At 41.6% G+C, this 20,077-nt stretch overlaps 1 protein-coding gene across 2 annotated transcripts; it reads left to right on the forward strand.

Annotated features, from left to right (window-relative positions):
- Positions 1-3,109: 3,109 nt before the first annotated feature.
- On the forward strand, positions 3,110-19,445 carry LOC106607078 (ral guanine nucleotide dissociation stimulator-like 1). 2 transcript variants are annotated; one of them, XM_014203668.3, is made up of 17 exons: positions 3,110-3,495; positions 7,670-7,959; positions 8,658-8,702; positions 8,789-8,958; positions 9,059-9,216; positions 9,325-9,561; positions 9,714-9,817; positions 10,202-10,286; positions 11,186-11,257; positions 12,255-12,341; positions 12,500-12,532; positions 12,893-13,014; positions 13,422-13,511; positions 15,361-15,487; positions 15,954-16,214; positions 16,609-16,723; positions 16,989-19,445. In XM_014203668.3, the coding sequence occupies exons 1-17, from the start codon at positions 3,472-3,474 to the stop codon at positions 17,126-17,128; spliced, it is 2,160 nt and encodes a 719-aa protein (XP_014059143.3). In that variant the 5' UTR covers positions 3,110-3,471; the 3' UTR covers positions 17,129-19,445. The 2 variants fall into 2 exon arrangements, with proteins under 2 accessions (XP_014059143.3, XP_014059144.3); XM_014203669.3 differs by lacking the exon at positions 3,110-3,495 and adding an exon at positions 4,978-5,128.
- Positions 19,446-20,077: the final 632 nt, after the last annotated feature.

Raw genomic sequence — 20,077 nt, forward strand, 5'->3', positions numbered from 1 at the left:
CAATTAAAATGGTTTAAAAAAAAGACAAAAATAGCTTCTTACCAAAAAGCTATTTCTCAAGCAAGAATTTTACTAGGATTGTCTGGGAGTGGTCTGAGTGGGGATGGGAAAACAGAAAACTAGCTGTTATTGGCAGAGAGGTTTGGAGCGCACTTTCTTATTGGTCTATTAACTAATTTACCACATAGTGACGTCACCAAATAGGCCAAAACCCCACTCTACCAAAACAGGTTGAAATTTCAGGCGGTCATTTCAAACAGCTCTTACACTAAAAGGGCATTATCATAATTTTCACAATATCACAGTATTATTCCAACCTCATAGTGTGGAAATATATATAAAACACAGGAAAATACGTTTTGACTGCACAGGACTTTTAACAAAGATGTTGTTAAATTTAGGTCATAATTTTGCCAAATGGCCCAGATTGGCTACACAAACAGTAACTCTACTGAACAAAAATATGAACGCAACATGCAACAATTTGAAAGATTTTACTGAGTTGCAGTTCATATAAGGAAATCAGTCAACTGAAATAGATTCATTAGGCCCTAATCTATGGATTTCACATGACTGGGAATACAGATATGCATCTGTTGGTCACAGATACCTTAAAAAAAAGTAGGGGTGTGGATCAGAAAACCAGTCAGTATCTGGTGTGAGCACCATTTACCTCACGCAGCGTGACACATTTCCTACACATAGAGTTGATCAGGAAGTTGATTGTGGCCTGTGGAATGTTGTCCTACTCCTCTTTAATGGCTGTGCGAAGTTTCTGGATATTGGCAGGAACTGGAACATGCTGTCGTACACGTTGAACCAGAGCATCCCAAACATGCTCAATGGATGACATGTCTTGTGAGTTTGCAGGCCATGGAAGAACTGGGACATTTTCAGCTTCCAGGAATTGTGTACAGATCCTTGTGACATGAGGCCGTGCATCATCATGCTGAAACATGAGGTGATGGCGGAGGATGAATGGCACAACAATGGGCCTGAGGATCTCGTCACGGTATCTCTGTGCATTCAAATAGCCATTGATAAAATGTAACTGTGTTCGTTGTCCGTAGCTTACACCTTCCCATACCATAACCACACCGGCACTATGGGGCACTCTGTTCACAACGTTGACATCAGCAAATCGCTCGCCCCCACCCAACGCCATACACGTGGTCTGCGGTTGTGAGGTCGGTTGGATGTACTGCCAAATTCTCTAAAACAGTGTTGAGGAGGCTTATGGTAAAGAAATTAAAAAATGTTTTGGCAACAGCTCTGGTGGACATTCCTGCAGTCAGCATGCCAATTGCACACTCCCTCAAAACTTGAGACATCTGTGGCATTGTGTTGTGTAACAAAACTGCACATTTTAGAGTGGCCTTTTATTGTCACCAGCACAAGGTTCACCTGTGTAAGCATCATACTGTTTAATCAACTTCTTGATATGCAACACCTGTCAGGTGGATGGATTATCTTGGCAAAAGAGAAATGCTCACTAACAGAGATGTAAACAAATTTGTGCACAAAATTTGAGAAAAATAAGCTTTTTGTACATATGGAAAACATTTAGGATCTTTTATTCAGCTCATGAAACATGGGACCAAGACTTTACACGTTGCGTTTACATTTTTGTTCAGTATAAATCAAAAACAGGTTCAAGAAGATGCACCATAGATAGTTGAATTCACTCATTTGAGACTTACCAAAAATAGACCTTTCTTTCAGGAAATTTGAAATCAGGATTTGTTTCCCACACATGCTTTATCAAATCAACCAAATCAATGCTCTCTGTCTGTCCACCAGTCTTCCAGACTGTCAACTCGCTGTGAAGAATGAAAAAGGGGCAACAGACAAGCACTATCCAATGGAGGAAGCAGACTCTGGGCCAGTGTGGGTGTGTTTGGGGAGAGAAATAAAACATTTTTATGTTCTGTCCTTATTTGCAATAGGGGAGAGTTGGGTAAGTTTAGCCATTTTTTACATTCAGCGTCATTCCGTCAAGGGAAATATAGTATTCTATCTAATAATTCTATCTACATATATTTCAGGATGATGTGTATCCCTGGAAATAATCAGAAATCATGTAAACATTAGTTTTGAAAACACAGCTTGTCCCCAAAAAATTATCTCTTGGCACAACTTACCCCGGGTATGGGTAAGTTAAGCCACCTACAAATGTATGTACTGAATGAAATACACTACCTTTTTAAAACCATATCTATCTATTTCCCAAACACAATTCAACACAATCGCTTTTGTATTCTAATCATTTTAAGCATCCTTTAACATAGGCTTAACACCTAACAAAGACGTTGTACTTTTTTAAAAACACCTTTATCGTAAGCCAGGCCCTGTTCTTACCTCATTTCCCAACAACAATGCCTTGCATAACGCCTGGGAAGAAAACACATACATTTGCTCAACTTGCCATTGGTTCACTTACCCCATGGCCACTGGCTCAACTTACCCCAACGCAAACATTTTGACTATATTAGCCCACACAGCTACAAGGATGCACGTTCATGCTAGGTTTAGGACCTCATATTGAAGCTTATAGAGACCCCAACTGATGTATAGAACACTTAAAATGATCTACTTTGGTTTAGATACAAGCGTCATGAAACCTCTAACACAAATGGATTTGACTTGCTGAAAATCTTTTGGACCTAACTTGCTTACCACTTTTTCCATGTGGTTTCTTCCTTCACAGACTCCATGAAATGACCTCTTCCTAAACATTTGGTCAAATGATCAATTGTGTGTATGGTTTCCTAGAAACAAGGGAGGCTCAACTTACCCCACTCACCCCTAATTATCATTGTGCTCATTCTGCCACCCTTCTTTTCCATAGAATATATAGGTTGTGGAGCTGCCAACACGCCAACAACAGATTTTACTTTCAGCATCCAAAACTCACCAGAAGATGAACTTGCAGAAGCAATGAGATCGAGTTTCGATCAGATGATTATCCCCTATGTAGTTTTTTGTAGGAAATATGCAAACCAGTACAGAAGAGTAGACCAGAGAGCACACCCCTTTCATCAAGACCGCACTCAAATGAGTAGCCTATTCTTCCCATAGCCGCCACCCACTGCATAAAAGCTGGGAGTTACAGGCAAGAACGCCAAGCTTCGCTTTGAAGAATTGACCGATAGTGGCATTAGGTGCGGAGCTAGTGTAGATCATTGATCTGCCTGACAATCAGCCATGGGAAGCTCTTGACAACGGATAGCGTGTAACTTGTATGCGGCCGCAAAATGTGACGAATAGTACGCAGATAAAAAAAAAAACATGATATATATTTTTTTTAAATATGTAGTTTAAAGAAAGACGTTTCTGTAAAATATTTATTCATATCACCATGCAGCCGTAAACTTCAACTCCTTCGAAGTGGATGTGTATTTTCAGCTTCAACACTTAGTTTGAACAAGATGGAAGTTATTACACCATAAACGTTCTGCGGTGACTGACGAGATGGGAAAATGGGAGATATCAATGGTAATTTCCAATGATATGCATAAGAATTTTGTGGTTGTACGACATGCGTTTCATTTAGAAATGATAAAGTTATTATCTTATTAGTTTTACTGTATTTTAAGAACTATAATGTAATGTAAGCTATTTGAATCATAGGTTATGCACTGTTTGAACAGAGTCATATGCGGTTAATAGCCTAATTTATCTTCTTACACCTGTTGGTCATAAATCAGACAGTGCTGTCTTGTCAGAGCGTTATAGTCATGTGTAGCTATAGCCCAATAATGGACTAAATGAGCCTAACGTTTCTCCGTATAATCTAAGGACCTTGGATGTTCTGTTTCGAGGTGAATTGGTTATGGCAGCCAAATACACCATCTAAACGTGAATCGATTCACAATTGCGGTATGATTTTTAGGAACATAAAGCCCTCTACTTTCATGTCACATCAAAATATAGGCTTAATATACACTTACTGTACACGGTTTAAACCGGTTTTAACACAGTCGCAGCAGACAGTATTTTTCAGTGGCAATACTTTGTGGCGTCAGTCTTCTGTTTACACACAGGTGTTTGGAGAAGCAGTTAATTAGCATAGGCAGTGGACTCTGTCTTCTGGCTGTTTTCTGTAAACAAGCGCTGTAACATGGAAATATGGCTGTGTGGGAACCCTATACAGGTGGGTAGTAGTGTAATATAAAATATATATATATTATTTCTTGCTGATATGAAACAGATACCTGAGAAGACAACGGTCCTCATCAGAGGAGGCTGGAGCAATAAGACGACTGGCTCATTGTAAAGGGTGGAATGGAGTTCATTGAATTGGATCAAACATATGGAAACCACACGATTGAATCCGTTCCATTTACTCCATTCCATCCATTACAATGAGCCTGTCACCTTATAGCTCTTCCCACCAGCCTCTGCTTGTCCTTATGTTTCCTTCGTGTTAAAACTTAGAGCAAACGTCTGGGTTCTTAACAAAACTTCCCTGGCCAGAAGGCGTCTATGAATGGGCTAATGTGCAGCTAATGAATAAGGCAGCAACACTGCAACATATTGCCAATGCATGGATCTTGCATGGATGTACAGTATATCCTTGCATTTAGTGTATGCATATCTCTCAGTGAGACTATTATTTGCATCATTGTCCTGTGACTACCTATGGTGCCTCTTTTAGTCTCCATGGTCTATGTATTCATTAGATAAAACTGCTTGAATGGTAAAACAAGTATTAGGCCTATAGCTGGTTTCCAACAATACATGGTGATATCATAATGCTAACAGATTAATAGACGCTAACTGCTTTAGCAACGATTGACAATAGTATTTTATGGTCGGGGCCGTTTTGTTAAGATCCCAGACACTCGTTCTAAACGTTAAAACGCATCGCTTGCGGCATGGTATTGGAAACAAGGATCATGTTTCATATCGGCGAGAATTAAATTTACTACCGACCTTTAAGGGTTAGTGTTCCTACATGGCCATATCTCCATGTTACATCGCTTGTTAACGGAAGACATAGGCTGCCACCTGTGCTAAATTGCTATCTAGCGTTCTCCATTAACCTGTGTGTAAGCATAACTGGGGAGGAATTGTAGTTCCTCACTGGAGGCACACACAGTTTGTGGATCTGTGCAAAGCTACTACAGTAAGTTAACTTATTTAAAAAATGTTCTCACTGATATGAAAGATAAGGTGCATATCGGAATGTGTTTCGTATACCGGTTTGAAAACTATGATTTATGTTTCTAAACATTAAAACAAAGCATCGAAATTGTAGTTCACATACGGGGAAGAAGGGTTTTCGAGAGCTATCCTGATATAATTTTTATCATTATGTTCAGTCTCAATATTGGACAAATCTTGTCTGTTTTGAATTTAGTTTGGTGCACCTAAGATAAAGATGTTACTGTATTGTATCCTTGCCCATAGAAATACGATCTCTGTGCCTTGGCCTCATGTAGGCCTACAGATAATGTAATGCAGTATTCCATAAAGGACAATGGTGTGATATTGGTCCCCTCACGACACCGATAATAGTGCCTCTCTTTCTTGGCCTGGTCTTTTGTCAGGTGTGTATAATTAGGTTGTGACGCACGTCTGCCTGCCTTGTACCTCAGTAACCCTCTGTAATTTAGGAGCTGGTTAATGATTATAATGTGCCTTGAGTGCTCTGCCCACCATACACATCTGCACGTCTGTCAGATGGCATATGTCTTAAAATGTTCTGATTTGCTTTGAGCATACAGGGATAATATCAGTGCCAATGTTAAAACCAGACTGTTTAGTTCTGACAGGGACATAGGGGGGAAAGCCTAAATTATATCAGAAAGAGGTGGATAGATATGAGGGGTGTGTATTAGAACAGAGAGATTGATTGGGGGCTAGTGACAGACTTGCATGTAGGACTGAGTTGGGGGAGTGGGTGGAGGGATACTGTGGCAAGAAAAAGTATGTGAACTCTTTTGAAATACCTGGATTTCTGCATAAATTGGTGATAAAATTTGATCTGATCTTCATCTATGTCACAACAATAGACAAACAGTCTGGTTAACCAATTTAGGTAATCCAGGTAATTCCAAAGTGTTCACATACTTTTTCTTGCCACTGTAGATTTAATAGGTTACATATTTTAAAGGGGGTTATGCTGATTTATTTACGATTTCTTTGATCATGTCGTTTCAATTATTTGACCCAGGTGCCGTCTCTTTGTACCACACTGCTCTTGTCCTCAATAGGCAAGCTGTGTTCCTTTTCATGTTGTTCTGTACCAATGTTCTTTGGAATACATTAGAGTCAAGTTCCTTGTCCTGCTAAATATGCAGACTATTGTATGAAATGTTGTAATTGGGTAAATCCATTTGAAGTCAGTCACTTTTTGACAGCACCCCTTTTGATTTGAAGAAAACTTTCCATACATATTTGCCCATTGTAGAAGTGCTCAGACAGTGACTTTTTGGATCTGAATGCCAAAACAGAGAAAGGTGCTTAAAGTTGACCTATTTTGCATACCATGAGACATCCATGTCTTCATCACTGGAAAATATCTATATATATTTTTAACCTTAAACATAAATTATATATTTGTTCAAATTGGCACATGTTGTAGCTTAGACCTTATCTGAGGTTGTTGTGCCTGCCATCAGTTGAGACACAACATGCTCTTGAATACAGGCTGGGTAATCATTTACATTAAAGGTAAAAAAAATAAATATATATATATATATATATATATATATATATATCATAATTTGTATTCAATAAATTAGTTTGGCAACCCTGTTTAACCATGTATCTTTTCCAATGATTAAGACATGGATGTCTGATGGTATGGTGGGGTATGCAAAATGGGGCACCTCTCTCCTGAATGTTTTGCCATTCATGTCCAAAAAGTAACTTGCTGAGTACTTCTTCCATCGGCAAACATGTATGGGGGGAAAAAGGGATGCTGTCAAAGTATTGAATTCATATATCCATTTCTGCTCAGTGTTTTCTCTAATGTAAACAGTACAGTGTTTAAGAGAGATTTGAATTAAACCTTTAAAGCGAAGAAACCTCATCCAAATCTAGCTTTGGTAAACCAACGTGTGAATATCCTGAGACAAATCTGTGATAGTGTGTGTGTGTGTGTGTGTACAGATGCAAACATGAGTTTGTCTTTTCACCAGTCAGCTGATTAACTGATAAACACAAAGCACTCCCTGTATCACAGACCTTCCAGGTGAAGTGTCTACATTTTGCTCACAAGGCGGGCATGCCTCTGTATAGGCTTACTGTAATGGACCATAAACATCAATCTGGTCTTAAAGCTGGTCATTATGGTCTGTAGGCTCTGTCCTGTCAGTGGTCTACTGCCCCTAGACAGCTATTATACACATGAGCTGAAATGTCTGTGTTGCATGTGAGGTCCAGTTTGTTGTTGTGTGAGCCTCATAGCCGCCTCATCACTGTGGACCAGGGGGGTTTAGGTGGTTTGCATGTCAACACCTCTGCTTGTTTGTTAGTGGTCAACTATGGCTATTTTTACCTGCTAATGATCGACCTTTTGACCTCTGTGTTTCCAAAAACAAAAATTAGGTGTCTCGTCTAGTATGCGTCAATACAAGGGTAATTTGAAGGAATTGAAAGGAGCTCCAGTCTCCCCATCTCACCGTGTGAGTTCTTCCTTCCTTCCTTCCTTCCCACCCAGAACCCAGTGCAGGAGTGGGGGGAGGAGTTTGAGGAGGGGGCGTTGTATGGGATCACCCTGCGTCGGGAGCCCGTCCAGATACCAGCCAGCCCCACCGATGCCCGGCCATGCATGGCCTTCGTCCAGTACCGGACCTGCAAGGTGCGCAGGCTGAAGGCAGCCACCCTGAACCGGCTGGTGAGCCACCTCCTGGACCCCTGCTGCCAGGAGCCCGACTACAGACAGATCTTTCTGTCCACCTACCAGACCTTCACCACTACCAGTGCACTCATTGAGCTGCTCTTCCAGAGGTGGGCCATGTCATTAAGTTTACAGTACTCATAACTGCTGTCATGTTTCACCTGACCATTGTCTCAGACCATAATGCAGAAGCTATTTCACTGTTAAAATTATACAGTATGAAATGAGGTGAGCAGGTTGTTTGACCTCTATAGTTTGAAAACACCTTGACGTTCTAGTTTTACTGCTTATTAAAACCTATTTTCTATAAAATACTTTTTGGGTGAAATGGCCTAAAAATGTCGATCTCCCTCTTCTTTTGCCTTCTTGTCTTCACCCACCGTTTTGCAAACACAACTCTTTTGACACATTCCGAGTTATCACAGTAACAAATAAGATTAGCCAAATTGGATTCAGAATGTTATGTTGGACACAGATGAGAGGGTACGTCGAGAGAACAACACCTCTTGCTGTGTATGCAAAGTCACTTAGTTTCGTCAGATTGTTTTTTCTTTCTTGCTTCCCTCACAAAATGACTATCTCAGCATCTTTGATGTAATGATAATAAGCACCCAGCAGGTAGTTAGCCATTACAGGTTTTACAACAACAACAATTATTCGCTGAGTTTGGAGTGAGGTCAGTGTCAGGATAACAACGGAGCATAGAGACAGACCAAAGAAAAACAGTCTGAAGAAGAATGGACCACGGCCCTGTTGGTCACAATCACGGTTTAGATGAGTCTGACACTCTTCCTAATTGTTCTCACAGGGACAATGGGGCTTCAGACGTGTACAACAGTGAATGTCACAGGAGGTGAGCTGGCTGCTTTTCCCTTGATCACATTTACTTCCTTGACTCTGAAACAGGGAAGACATTGTTTCATCACGTTGTCTCCTCAGGCGTCTGTTGCCCCTGATCCAGACTTGGTTGGAGGAGTACAGTGAGGACTTCCGGGATCCTCCTCAGCACCCCTCCCTAAGGCTGCTGATGGACCATCTGCATAGCCTGTCCTCCTTCTGTTCACTGGCCCAGCGCTCTGAAACTCTGCTTAAGAAGTTCCAGAGAGAAGGTACAGGATTCACTTGTTTTTCCTAACCTTTTCTGTGAATTGCCTTTGATTATGATACCATTGTTGATCCCCTTCTGTCATTCCTCTCTCCCTTTAATAGAAATGGATACTGGTGGCCATTCTTCCCAGGCTGAGGTTAATCAGGAAGATGAGGGCTCAGGGGAGGAAGGCCTAGAATGGGACAGCCCACTGGATCAGGGTGACATCATGGACTTCTCAGTCACAGGCATCGCAGAACAGCTCACCCGACTGGACGCTGTAAGTGGCAATTATGGAAGATAACTTCTGGCTCTTAATATGTGTCCTCAGGAGTGGATCGCTAACACTCTTTTTCCATTTTACCTTCCTTATCTGTGCATCTCTCAGGGGCTGTTTGGGAAGGTGGTTCCGTACCAGTGTCTGGGCTGTGTGTGGTCCCAGAGAGACAAGAAGGAGAACCTGTCTGCTACCGTCAGCGCCACCATTGCCCAGTTTAATGCAGTCACCAACCGAGTCATCACCTCCCTGCTCTGCCGGCCCACCTCCAGCCCCACTTCCGTCCACAGGGCCTCCAGCCCAGCTCAGAGGGCCTGCGTCATTGAGAAGTGGATCAGAGTAGGACAGGTCAGACACATCTAGTAACTTGGACCATTTGAGGGATACATTTTCAAATCCAAGTGCAGCCTTCTTACACATCTAAACGTTAACCTGGTTCTCAGTGCATTCAGATGTAAGTCCCTAGTCAGTCTCTAACTTGTGACTGTTTTCTGAAACAGGAGTGTCGGCAGCTGAAGAATTTCTCCTCTTTGAGGGCCATCCTGTCTGCCCTTCAGTCCAATGCTGTCTACAGGCTGAGGAAGACGTGGGCTGCTGTGTGTAGGTACGGACTGTCGGGTCACACTGCAAGGGTTAGCTGAGTCATGAAGCTAGAGGGCCAATTACATTGATTGAATATGGCAAAAAATATGAACAAGGGTGTCCTTATCCTCTGAGAATGTAAGGCTTAATAAGGAAATTATTTACTAGTAATTGACCTACATTATTCAACTAACCTTAGTTTGTACTTCATGCCATAACTATGTAATAAACAATTTTAATTGTGTCAGTCAAGAATAGTTGAACAATAATTTTAGGTCAACATGTCATGCCTTACCAACTCTAAATCCCTTTGAAGCTTAAAGGATATCTTTTGTAATAAAGTTGCTAGTGGTGTCTTGTCTGAGTGTTATTTTTGGATTGATTTAAGTGGTTTGTTGTTCTTCAGGGACAGCGTGGAGATCTTTGACAACCTCTGTGAAACCTTCCCTGATGAGAACTGTGTGTTGAGCAACAGAGAGATCAGTGTGGAGGTATGAATCAAGTACATTAAGGAAAATGATTTAACTTCATTTTTTTTTACTTGCATCTCTGCAAAAATGTATGCTTTCTTTCTACAACCATAATGCAGACGACATGACACTGTTGAAATACTTACAATATGGAGTGTTTTGTTTTGAGAGCAGTTGACCTTTACTTACATCTTCAAGCACCTTGATATTCTACTTTTACAACTTATTAAAACCCATCTTTCTGTTCAGTTAATGTTTAGTGAAATTGCGTAACAGTGTGTTAATAGTAAGCCATTGTCCCAAAGCAAAAGAGAGGGTGTTCTATTTTTCTGTCGGCTCTGGGTGTTTGTGTCAAATCTTCATTCGGTCTGGTTACAGTGAGAGGGCTCTAAAGTAATATTCTACATATTGCTCAGAATTTCCAAATAAGCTGATATTAACAGCATTGTCAACAAACACTACACTAATGATAATTTCCCCAGCAGTTCTTGAGAAACACCTTCATTTGCCTCACATCTTTATTTCATTTTACTGTATTGGTCCACCCCTTGTTCAACCGGACTGTTCCAGAAAAATATTTTAACGTGCTTCCTGTGTCTGTATTAACAGGCTCACAGTATTTGTGCTTTTGACAGATGTTCTTATCAAAATATTCCTTAGCACAAAATTGCTTTTGTTCACATGTTTGCGTGGATTTTAAAAGCTCAATATGTTCTTTACATAATGAGATATGTGTGTGTGTGTGTCTAAGAACAACCAATGTGGTGTTGACCCCATAAGCTGGTAAAGGAAGTTTTGACCTAGAGCATATTTGACTGACTCTTTGCATATGCTGTAGGTCATTGCAGATGAGTGGACAGGTTGACAATGGAAGGCCATAAATGCAGACTGAATTTAGCTTCTATGTGACTCCTTTTCAGGATGGAAGCCAAACAGCCATGGATAACATTTCTCCCAAGATATCCAAGCGATGTCCTGTTGCCAGACAGATGGTAAGCAATACTTCAGAGAGAGATTGAGTAAGAGACATTGCAGACATGATATGTAGACATGAGAGATATCTATATATAGTGGGGGTCATTAAGTTTGAGTTTAGCTTTCTCTTCTTTCCATGCAACATTAAATGGACAGAAATGATAGCAGAGGTCTCCCGAGTGGCGTAGCGGTCTAAGGCACTACATCGCAGTATTGCAGCTTCACTACAGCCTGGGGTTTGATCCCAGGCTGTGTCACACTCGGCCATGACTGGGAGTCCCATAGGGCGCCGCACAATTGGCCCAGCGTCGTCCGGTTAGGGGAGAGTTTGGCTGGAGGGGGCTTTACTTGGCTCATCGCACTCTAGCGACTTGTTGTGGTGGGCCGGGCAACTGCAAGCTGACTTTGGTCGTCAGTTGAACGGTGTTTCCTCCGACACATTGGTGCAGCTGGCTTCCGGGTTGAGCGGGTGTTAAGAAGCGCGGCTTGGGGGGGTCATGTTTCGGAGGACGCATGAGTCGACCTTCGCCTCTCCCGAGTCCATTGGGGAGTTGCAGCGATGAGACAAGATCGCAATTGAATATCAAGAAAAAGGGGGGTATAAAATAGAAATGATAGCAGAATTCTGTGTATCTGAAAGTTAAAAAAACAAGTTTATTATAAGCTGTTACGGGGGGGGGGGGGGGAGGAAGGATCCTAATATTGTCTACTCAGTATTTTGCGGGGGCAGTTTCTGCACATGTAGCCCCCTAACCCCATCAGCTCTTAACCCACAAGAGGTTACAGTGATTCCCCTAGAGGAAAAATCTATTCAATGACCGAGAGAGTCATGTGTGGCAAGAGGAAGCCATCCTATCCTTAGCCACTGATGTTTCAAATGGCCACAGATTACTAGGCTATGAAAGGACAGTAATCATAGACCAAGACCTTTTCTAGCTTCATATGTACATTCTCTAAAGCTGTGTTACTAGAATCCTCTGCTGACATGCTGTCTCTGTACTGTCGTCTCCTCAGAGCACCTCCAGTGGGGTGGTTCCTTACCTGGGCACGTACCTGACTATCCTCACAATGCTGGACACTGCTCTACCAGATGCTGTGGAGGTAAGCAATCAGCCATTGAAACAGACGGCTCAGTTATGGCAGCTACTTTAAGTTAATTCTATATTTACCTTATAGCGGATTGCTATCTTAATGTTTAATATTGATAATAAATCTTCCATATTGTCAAGTATAATAGCATGTTGTGCTATTTTTGACAGGGGGAACTCATAAACTTTGAAAAGAGGAGGAGGGTAAGTTGTTGCTGTTTTTGTCTTCGATCTCTAAGCCTGTAGGGAATAGGATTTTACGTAAAGAAAACAAAAGATGCAGTACAAACGTGTCTAAATATTTCACCCTTGTTATAGGACATGACATGCATTGAATTGGTGGTACACTCACCACCACATTTTAGTGGTACTTTCACATGCCGAAGCAAAAAGTGCACACCTTTATGCTTAAGGATGTTTGCTTACTGCTCTAAATGACTATCTCTCAGCCTTTATTGGAGCCCCATGACTGTTAAAAGTGTTGTCAGGTGTTACTAGTTCAGGACAAGTTACATAACAACCACACAGCTGACATGGGCTCATGATCTCCCTCTCTCTCTGCAGGAGTTTGAGATTCTCTCTCAGATCCGGCAGCTCCAAGCCTCCTGCTCTCAGTACAACCTGCCCCATCACACCAGGATCACTGCCTGGTTGCAGGGCCAGAAGCTGCTCACTGACCAGGAGAGGTGAGAACCTGTCCCCCACTGGTTTTATGGTAGATCAATGAGGAGATAAAGAGCTGGTGAGCTTTGTAAGGATTAATGGGGCCTAATCATGTCTTAAAATGATGCCCCTTATAGGCCAATAAACCCTTTATAGAACCTGAATTGTCTCTTTCTAATATACTGTATACCCAAATGTACTACTCAAATGACATGTAAAACACAATTCCTATAATCCCTACCCTGGTTTTGCCTGTTAAGGAAATTAATAGAAAACGCATCTAGAGCTGGGGTTGACACAGGGCTGCAGTGTGTTTAGGCTTTTAGAATCAGATGTGTTAGTGCAGGGCTGGAACAAAAGGCTGTATACATTTAGACAAGTCCACCCTGACTTCAGGCCTCATAAGTGTTTTCTCTGTGTTCTGCCACAGCTATGAACTGTCCAGAAACCTGGAGCCTCCAATAGACCTCTGCTCCCCAGGCGCCTGGAGCCACCGTTTGCTCAGCAAGAAACTGTCCTCGTGAGTACTGAACACTCCTCTTAACAGCAGTTGCCATCTTGTTAATTCTAATCAAGACAATAGTATTCACCCCATCTCTAATATACAGTTGAAGTCAGAGGTTTACATACACCTTAGCCAAATACATTTACCTCAGTTTTTCACAATTCCTGACATTTAATCCGAATTCAATTTCCCTGTTTTAGGTCAGTTAGGATCACCACTTTATTTTTAAGAATGTGAAATGTCAGAATAATAGTAGAGAGAATTTTTTTTTTTTTTCAGCTTTTATTTCTTTCATCACATTCCCAGTGGGTCAGAAGTTTACATACACTCAATTAGTATTTGGTAATGTTGCCTTTAAATTGTTTAACTTGGGTCAAATGTTTCAGGTAGCCTTTCACAAGCTTACCACAATAAGTTGGGTGAATTTTGGCCCATTCCTCCTGACAGAGCTGGTGTAACTGAGTCAGGTTTGTAGGCCACATTGCTCGCACATGCTTTTTCAGTTCTGCCCACAAATGTTCTATGGGATTGAGGTCAGGGCTATGTGATGGCCACTCCAATACATTGACTTTGTTGTCCTTAAGCCATTTTTCCACAACTTTGAAAGTATGCTTGGGGTCATTGACCATTTTGTAGACCCATTTGCGACCAAGCTATAACTTACGGACTGAGATGTTGTTTCAATAATTCCACATAAATTTCCTTCCTCATGAGGCCATCTATTTTGTGAAGTACTCCAGTCCCTCCTGCAGCAAAGCACCCCCACAACATGATGCTGCCACCCCCGTGCTTCACGTTTGGGATGGTGTTCTTCGGCTTGCAAGCATCCCCCTTTTTCCTCCAAACATAATGATGGTCATTATGGCCAAACAGTTGTATTTTTGTTTCATCAGACTAGAGGACATTTCTCCAAAAGTACGATCTTTGTCCCCATGTGTAGTTGCAAACCGTAGTCTGGCTTTTTTATGTTGGTTTTGGAGCAGTGGCTTCTTCTTTGCTGAGCGGCCTTTTCGGGTTATGTCGATATAGGACTCGTTTTACTGTGGATATAGATACTTTTGTACATGTTTCCTCCAGCATCTTCACAAGGTCTTTTGCTGCTGTTCTGGGATTGATTTGCACTTTTCGCATCAAAGTACGTTCATCTCTAGGAGACAGAACGCGTCTCCTTCCTGAGCGGTATGATGGCTGCGTGGTCCCATGGTGTTTATACTTGCGTACTATTGTCTGTACAGATGGATGTGGTACCTTCAGGTGTTTGGAAATTGCTCCCAAGGATGAACCAGACTTGTGGAGGTCTACAATTGTTTTTCTGAGGTCTCGGTTGATTTCTTTTGATTTTTCCCATGATGTCAAGCAAAGAGGCACTGAGTTTGAAAGTAGGCCTTGAAATACATCCACAGGTACACCTCCAATAGGCTAATTGACATTTTTTTAGTCAATCAGAAGCTTCGAAAGCGATGACATCATTTTCTGGAATTTTCCAAGCTGCTTAAAGGCACAGTCAACTGAGTATATGTAAACTTCTGACCCACTGGAATTGTGATATAGTGAATTATAAGGGAAATAATCTGTCTGTAAACAATTGTTGGAAAAATGACTTGTGTCATGCACAAAGTAGATGTCCTAACCGACTTGCCAAAACTATAGTTTGTTAACAAGAAATTTGTGGAGTGGTTGAAAAACAACCTAAGTGTATGTAAACTTCCGACATCAACTGTATACAACTATTTTAACATTGTTGTAAATAAACAAGAACTGTAAAAGAACAATGACAAAATGCAGTATTTAAGGTTTTATTTAAGGTTTTACGTTGACCACATTTGTTAATTTAGTGCAAAGTTCTAACTGTGTGTATTTGCAGACTCCTGAAAGTGAGTGAGGGATCCAGCAGGAAAAACCATGCAGACCAGATCAGTGTGTCGTCTTCAGGGTCCAGTGGCTCTGAGATGGAGGATCTCTCCACCCCTCCCTCCACACTCAGACTGCAGGTACAGCTCTCTCCTTTCCACTTTAGACATGCTTCTGACTGTCTCTTTCTTTCTCTCTGTCATTGCTCACCCTGGTTAAAGCTGTTTCAAATGTTTTAATAGAACACACTGTACTACAAAACATCCTCTAGTTATACTTTACTAATACCAGTAGTTACACCATGAAGCAATTCAAAAGTAATTGCCATTATGTGGCTTTTTATATAACCTCCCATTCATAACAGGGATCCCCATTGACATCTCATTGAAACTGATGTCCTTGAGAACTGGAATGTCAATTGACCAGGTCCTTGAAGCCAAGCAGGAGTGGTGTTTGCTTAGCACATGCCTCTCTGGTGAAGCATGGCTCAATACTTCAGTTGTCCACAAATGTGCTGAGGTCAATATCTCAGACAGACAAACTGGAAGACTAATTCATTATTTCCAATGGCACTCACGCATGTTCTGTCTCTCTACCTTGTCCCAGTCTATGTCCAGCTCCTGTCAAAATGTGGCAGAGGCCTTACCCTCCTCCCCGGATGGCTCCACTCCCTCCAGTTGTTCCTCCAGTTCTCAGCCTGACCTCTCTGCTCCAGTGGCTGCCCACCCTAAACCCTTGCTGGCCTCTCATCACAAGCGCTCTGTGTCCATGACCTCCCTCCCCCTCTACAACAGACAGGTGGCTGACTCCTGTATAGTGAGGGTCAGTGTGGAGGCTGGCAACGGCAACATGTACAAGAGCATCCTGGTGAGCTTGGGTTGGGATCTGGTGGTAGGGATTATCTCGGGATCCTGTTATGGAAACGTAAAAGGGATCATGTGTATAGTACTCTAGCTCTGTACATTTGGTTATGATGAAAACTAAGATAAGAACTGCTGTATTGGTTACATTTTAGTTATTTGGCAGACGCTCTCATCCAGAGCGACTTAGTTATTGCGTTCATCTTAAGATAGCTAGGTGAGACAACCACATATCACAGTCGTAGTAAGTACATTTTTCCTCAATAAAGAAGTTATCAGCAAAGTCAGGGGGGTTGTGTTATTTAAGATACACTGGTTGGTTGAAGGGAGGTTTTGCAGCCAAACCCTTCACTTCCTCATTGTAGCATATTAACTGCTTGTTTGACTTGCGTCCTTCTCAGCTGACTAGTCAGGACAAAACTGCCCAGGTGATCCAGAGGGCCCTGGAAAAACACAACCTGGAGCACCTGACCTGTCAAGACTTCACCCTCACACAATTGATCTCCCAGGAAAGAGGTGAGCTAAAACAGTCAATGCTCTTACACACTACATATGCCCACTACATATGCCCACTCAAAGATGCCACATCACTGTGCAGATCAGTGTTGGTCAAGCAAAGATAGTTGTTATAGTTTGGCATTAACTGTACTGAACTACAGTAGAAATATTACTGAAGATATTGTTGTCCTGGAATGATTGAAGGGGACTTTTTAATAGTGTAGGCATACTGTATGTAATATTCTCCTTTCTCATACCAACCCCCACATCTTCTGTTTTTCAGAGTTACTCATTCCGGACAAAGCTAACGTCTTCTACGCCATGTGCACGTCGGCAAACTTTGACTTTGTTCTTCACCAGTGTCCAAAGGGTCAAAAGAAACCTCTGTGCGCTACTTCCAGCCTTGGACGTTATTCAAAGTAGACAGCGTACTATGGCAATGATGAGTAACTGCAAACCAGGACTGAGTTCAAAGGATTTTGTACAGACATTTAGCTGGTTGTAGTTTTGTTTTTAATAACTTTCTTTTATGACAAAAATCATGTTTAAATGTTCCATGATGGACAGACCCCTGTTTGGTTTGTTGTCAAGTGGGTGCCATGAGAGGAACAGGTGGAAGATGATAGTCTGATGGCACTTCATGTAAAATACACGTGTTGTGTATATACGTCTGAAGACAACAGATTTGGGGCTACATTTTGAAACCCATTGAACAGAATGTCCTTTATTTATTGGTGGAGCGAACTCTACATGAATTCCACCATTGAACACTCAACATTCCTCAAAGACTTCCCTGAGGTGCTTTACTGTGTGGAAAGGAGTCACATTGGATCAGCATCAGCAGTGACTGTGATGCTCTCTCCCTCAGTCACACACCAATATACAGACACTTATAGTTGTTTCCTATTGTCTCCTCTCCCTTGAGCAAAACCAGTCATCTATTTGTTTTAATGAGACAGATGACTGACGTTTCCCAACAGGGAGAGACAACCCATGAGCCTTAAAATGGAATTAGGTCACAGGAGATGGCCTGCCACTGCCACCTGAGAAGTGGATGGGAATGTTCTCACCCGGATCACTATGTTCCCCAGGGTATCAGCCCGCCGTCATGGCGATACTGATTGGGGCTGTGCGTGCGAAAGGAGGGGCTGCCCTGACTGGCTGGATAGCATTCCACATACACTACAGTCAGTTGCTGTAGAGGGGAAACTGACAAACATTTAAGGACTCAGACTGTCAAAGTTTAAATGATGGTGATAATAATGTGTGTGTTGTAAATGGTTCTGTGTTGCATTTCAGTGTTAATACTTTGTTTTTTTCTGTTCATTTTACGTTGTTTTCTATTTGTCTCCTATAATGCTCTTGATGATTAAGTGGGCCACCATGGCTGTGTTGCCTAGCTACCCAAACTCCTTGCTCCGGCCAAACGCCACGCCCACGGACGTTAGTTTCTCCTCCGCAATGAGTCTGGATCTGAGTACCTCCCAGATGATTTCTAGAATGGAAATCCATTCTAGACCGTCTGATTGGTCCCAGAAACTGATGGGTTGAGCCAGAACACATGTGGGTAAATCGGTGTTTTGAAAATTCGTCATTGGCTTTGATATGCTGATGGGTTAGAGATGATCCAACCGCTAATGCCTTGTTTTGAACAACACCCCTCATTGGTATCAGCTGATCCCACAGGTGAAGAAGCTGGATATGTAGGTCCTGGACTGGCGTGGTTACACGTGGTCTGTGATTCTGAGGATGGTTGGACGTCTGTCAAATTCTCTAAAACAACGTTGGAGACGGCTTATGGTAGAGAAATTAACATGTAGTTCTCTGGCAACAGCTCTGGTGGACATTCCTGCTGTCAGCATGCCAATTCCTTCAAAACATCTGTGGCATTGTGTTGTGTGACAACTGCACATTTTAGACTGGCCTTTTATTGTCCGCAGCACAAGCTGCACCTGTGTAATGATCAAGCTGTTTAATCAGCTTCTTGCCACACCTGTCAGGTGGATGGATTATCTTGGCAAAGGAGAAAATGCTCACTAACGGGGATGTAAACAAATTTGTGCACAGTTTGAGGGAAATAAGCTTTTTGTGCATATGGAAAAATGTCTGCGATCTTTTATTATAGCTCATGAAATCATGGGACCAACACTTTACATGTTGTATTTATATTTATGTTTAGTGTACATTCTAAACCATGCCAGATGAATCACCGATTGATAGGCATCTCCAAAATGCTTTTTAAAAATCAGTGTATGACACTACAGTAGCTTAATTTAGATGTTTAGAAGGACTATCATGCAAATAAGTGTTTGATATATTAAAACTTTCCACTATGATTGTACCAAATTGGTTATGCAACATTCTGAAAGAAGGTGAAAAGAAATTCAAACACTTAGGTGCTGTAAATAACTCGAGGTGCTTTCATCTGCCAGAGCATTGACGTACCCCTTTCATCCAGGGCTTGCAGATGGGTAATTTGAACCCAGATTTAAATCTAATGTATATTACAAATCTGCCAAAACTGAATTCTCAGAGGTTGCTTAGTTGTCTCTTTGAGATGAATAGCGTTAAAAGTAATTGGAAACTAAAGAGGAAGTGTTAAATATATGGCTTGTACAGTGCTATTTGAAAATCCTGCAAACATGAAAAAGGTGAATGATTCAAGCAACAGGACATCTCACTTTTACTGAGCTGTCCATTTTCATTGTCTCTGTGCTCCAAATAAAGTTTCTCAACATCTTTTTCTGTGTTTATGTCAACATTTCTAATACTGTATTTCACTTTATGATTCTAAGATTATTGGTTTCCATATATCTGAATATATAGGCTAAAGCACGCCATTCTGTAAGACTGGCACTTATATTCATGATGTAATTCAGGGTTCCCAAACTGGTGGCATGAATTTGGCCTGCGGGTGATTTTATTTGGCCCCGGAAGTTTTCTGAACAAAAAAAAGAATCAACTTTTATTTGTTTTAGTTGTTGGACATAAAAGACTAAAAACACCAGCAAATCAGGTCCAAGTGATTTTAATTTTGGAAATCTGTTCTAAAGTATTCCCACACATATTAGAGTGACAGACACTGATTGTACAAAACATTAGGAATACCTGCTCTTTCCATTACATAGACTGACCAGGTGAATCCAGGTGAAAGCTATGATTCCTTATTGATGTCACCTGTTAGTGTAGATGAAGGGGAGGAGATGGGTTAAAGAAGGATTTTTAAGCCTTGAGACAATTGAGACATGGATCCTGTATGTGTGCCGTTCCAATGGCGAATTGGCAAGACAAAATATTTAAGTGCCTTTGAACGGGGTAGGTGCCAGGCGCACCGGTTTGAGTGTGTCAAGAACTGCAACGCTGCTGGGTTTT

This window comes from Salmo salar, chromosome 06, assembly GCF_965601325.2.
Source record: "Salmo salar chromosome 06, fSalSal1, whole genome shotgun sequence".
NCBI lineage: Eukaryota > Metazoa > Chordata > Actinopteri > Salmoniformes > Salmonidae > Salmo > Salmo salar.

Bases quoted from the DNA above. Each gene is read 5' to 3' on its own strand.
- LOC106607078 (XM_014203668.3), top strand. From the start codon at position 3,472: ATGGGAAAATGGGAGATATCAATG. The intron at 10,287-11,185 runs GTATGAATCAAG...ACTCCTTTTCAG, and splicing joins ACAGAGAGATCAGTGTGGAG to GATGGAAGCCAAACAGCCAT. The intron at 12,533-12,892 runs GTAAGTTGTTGC...CTCTCTCTGCAG, and splicing joins ACTTTGAAAAGAGGAGGAGG to GAGTTTGAGATTCTCTCTCA.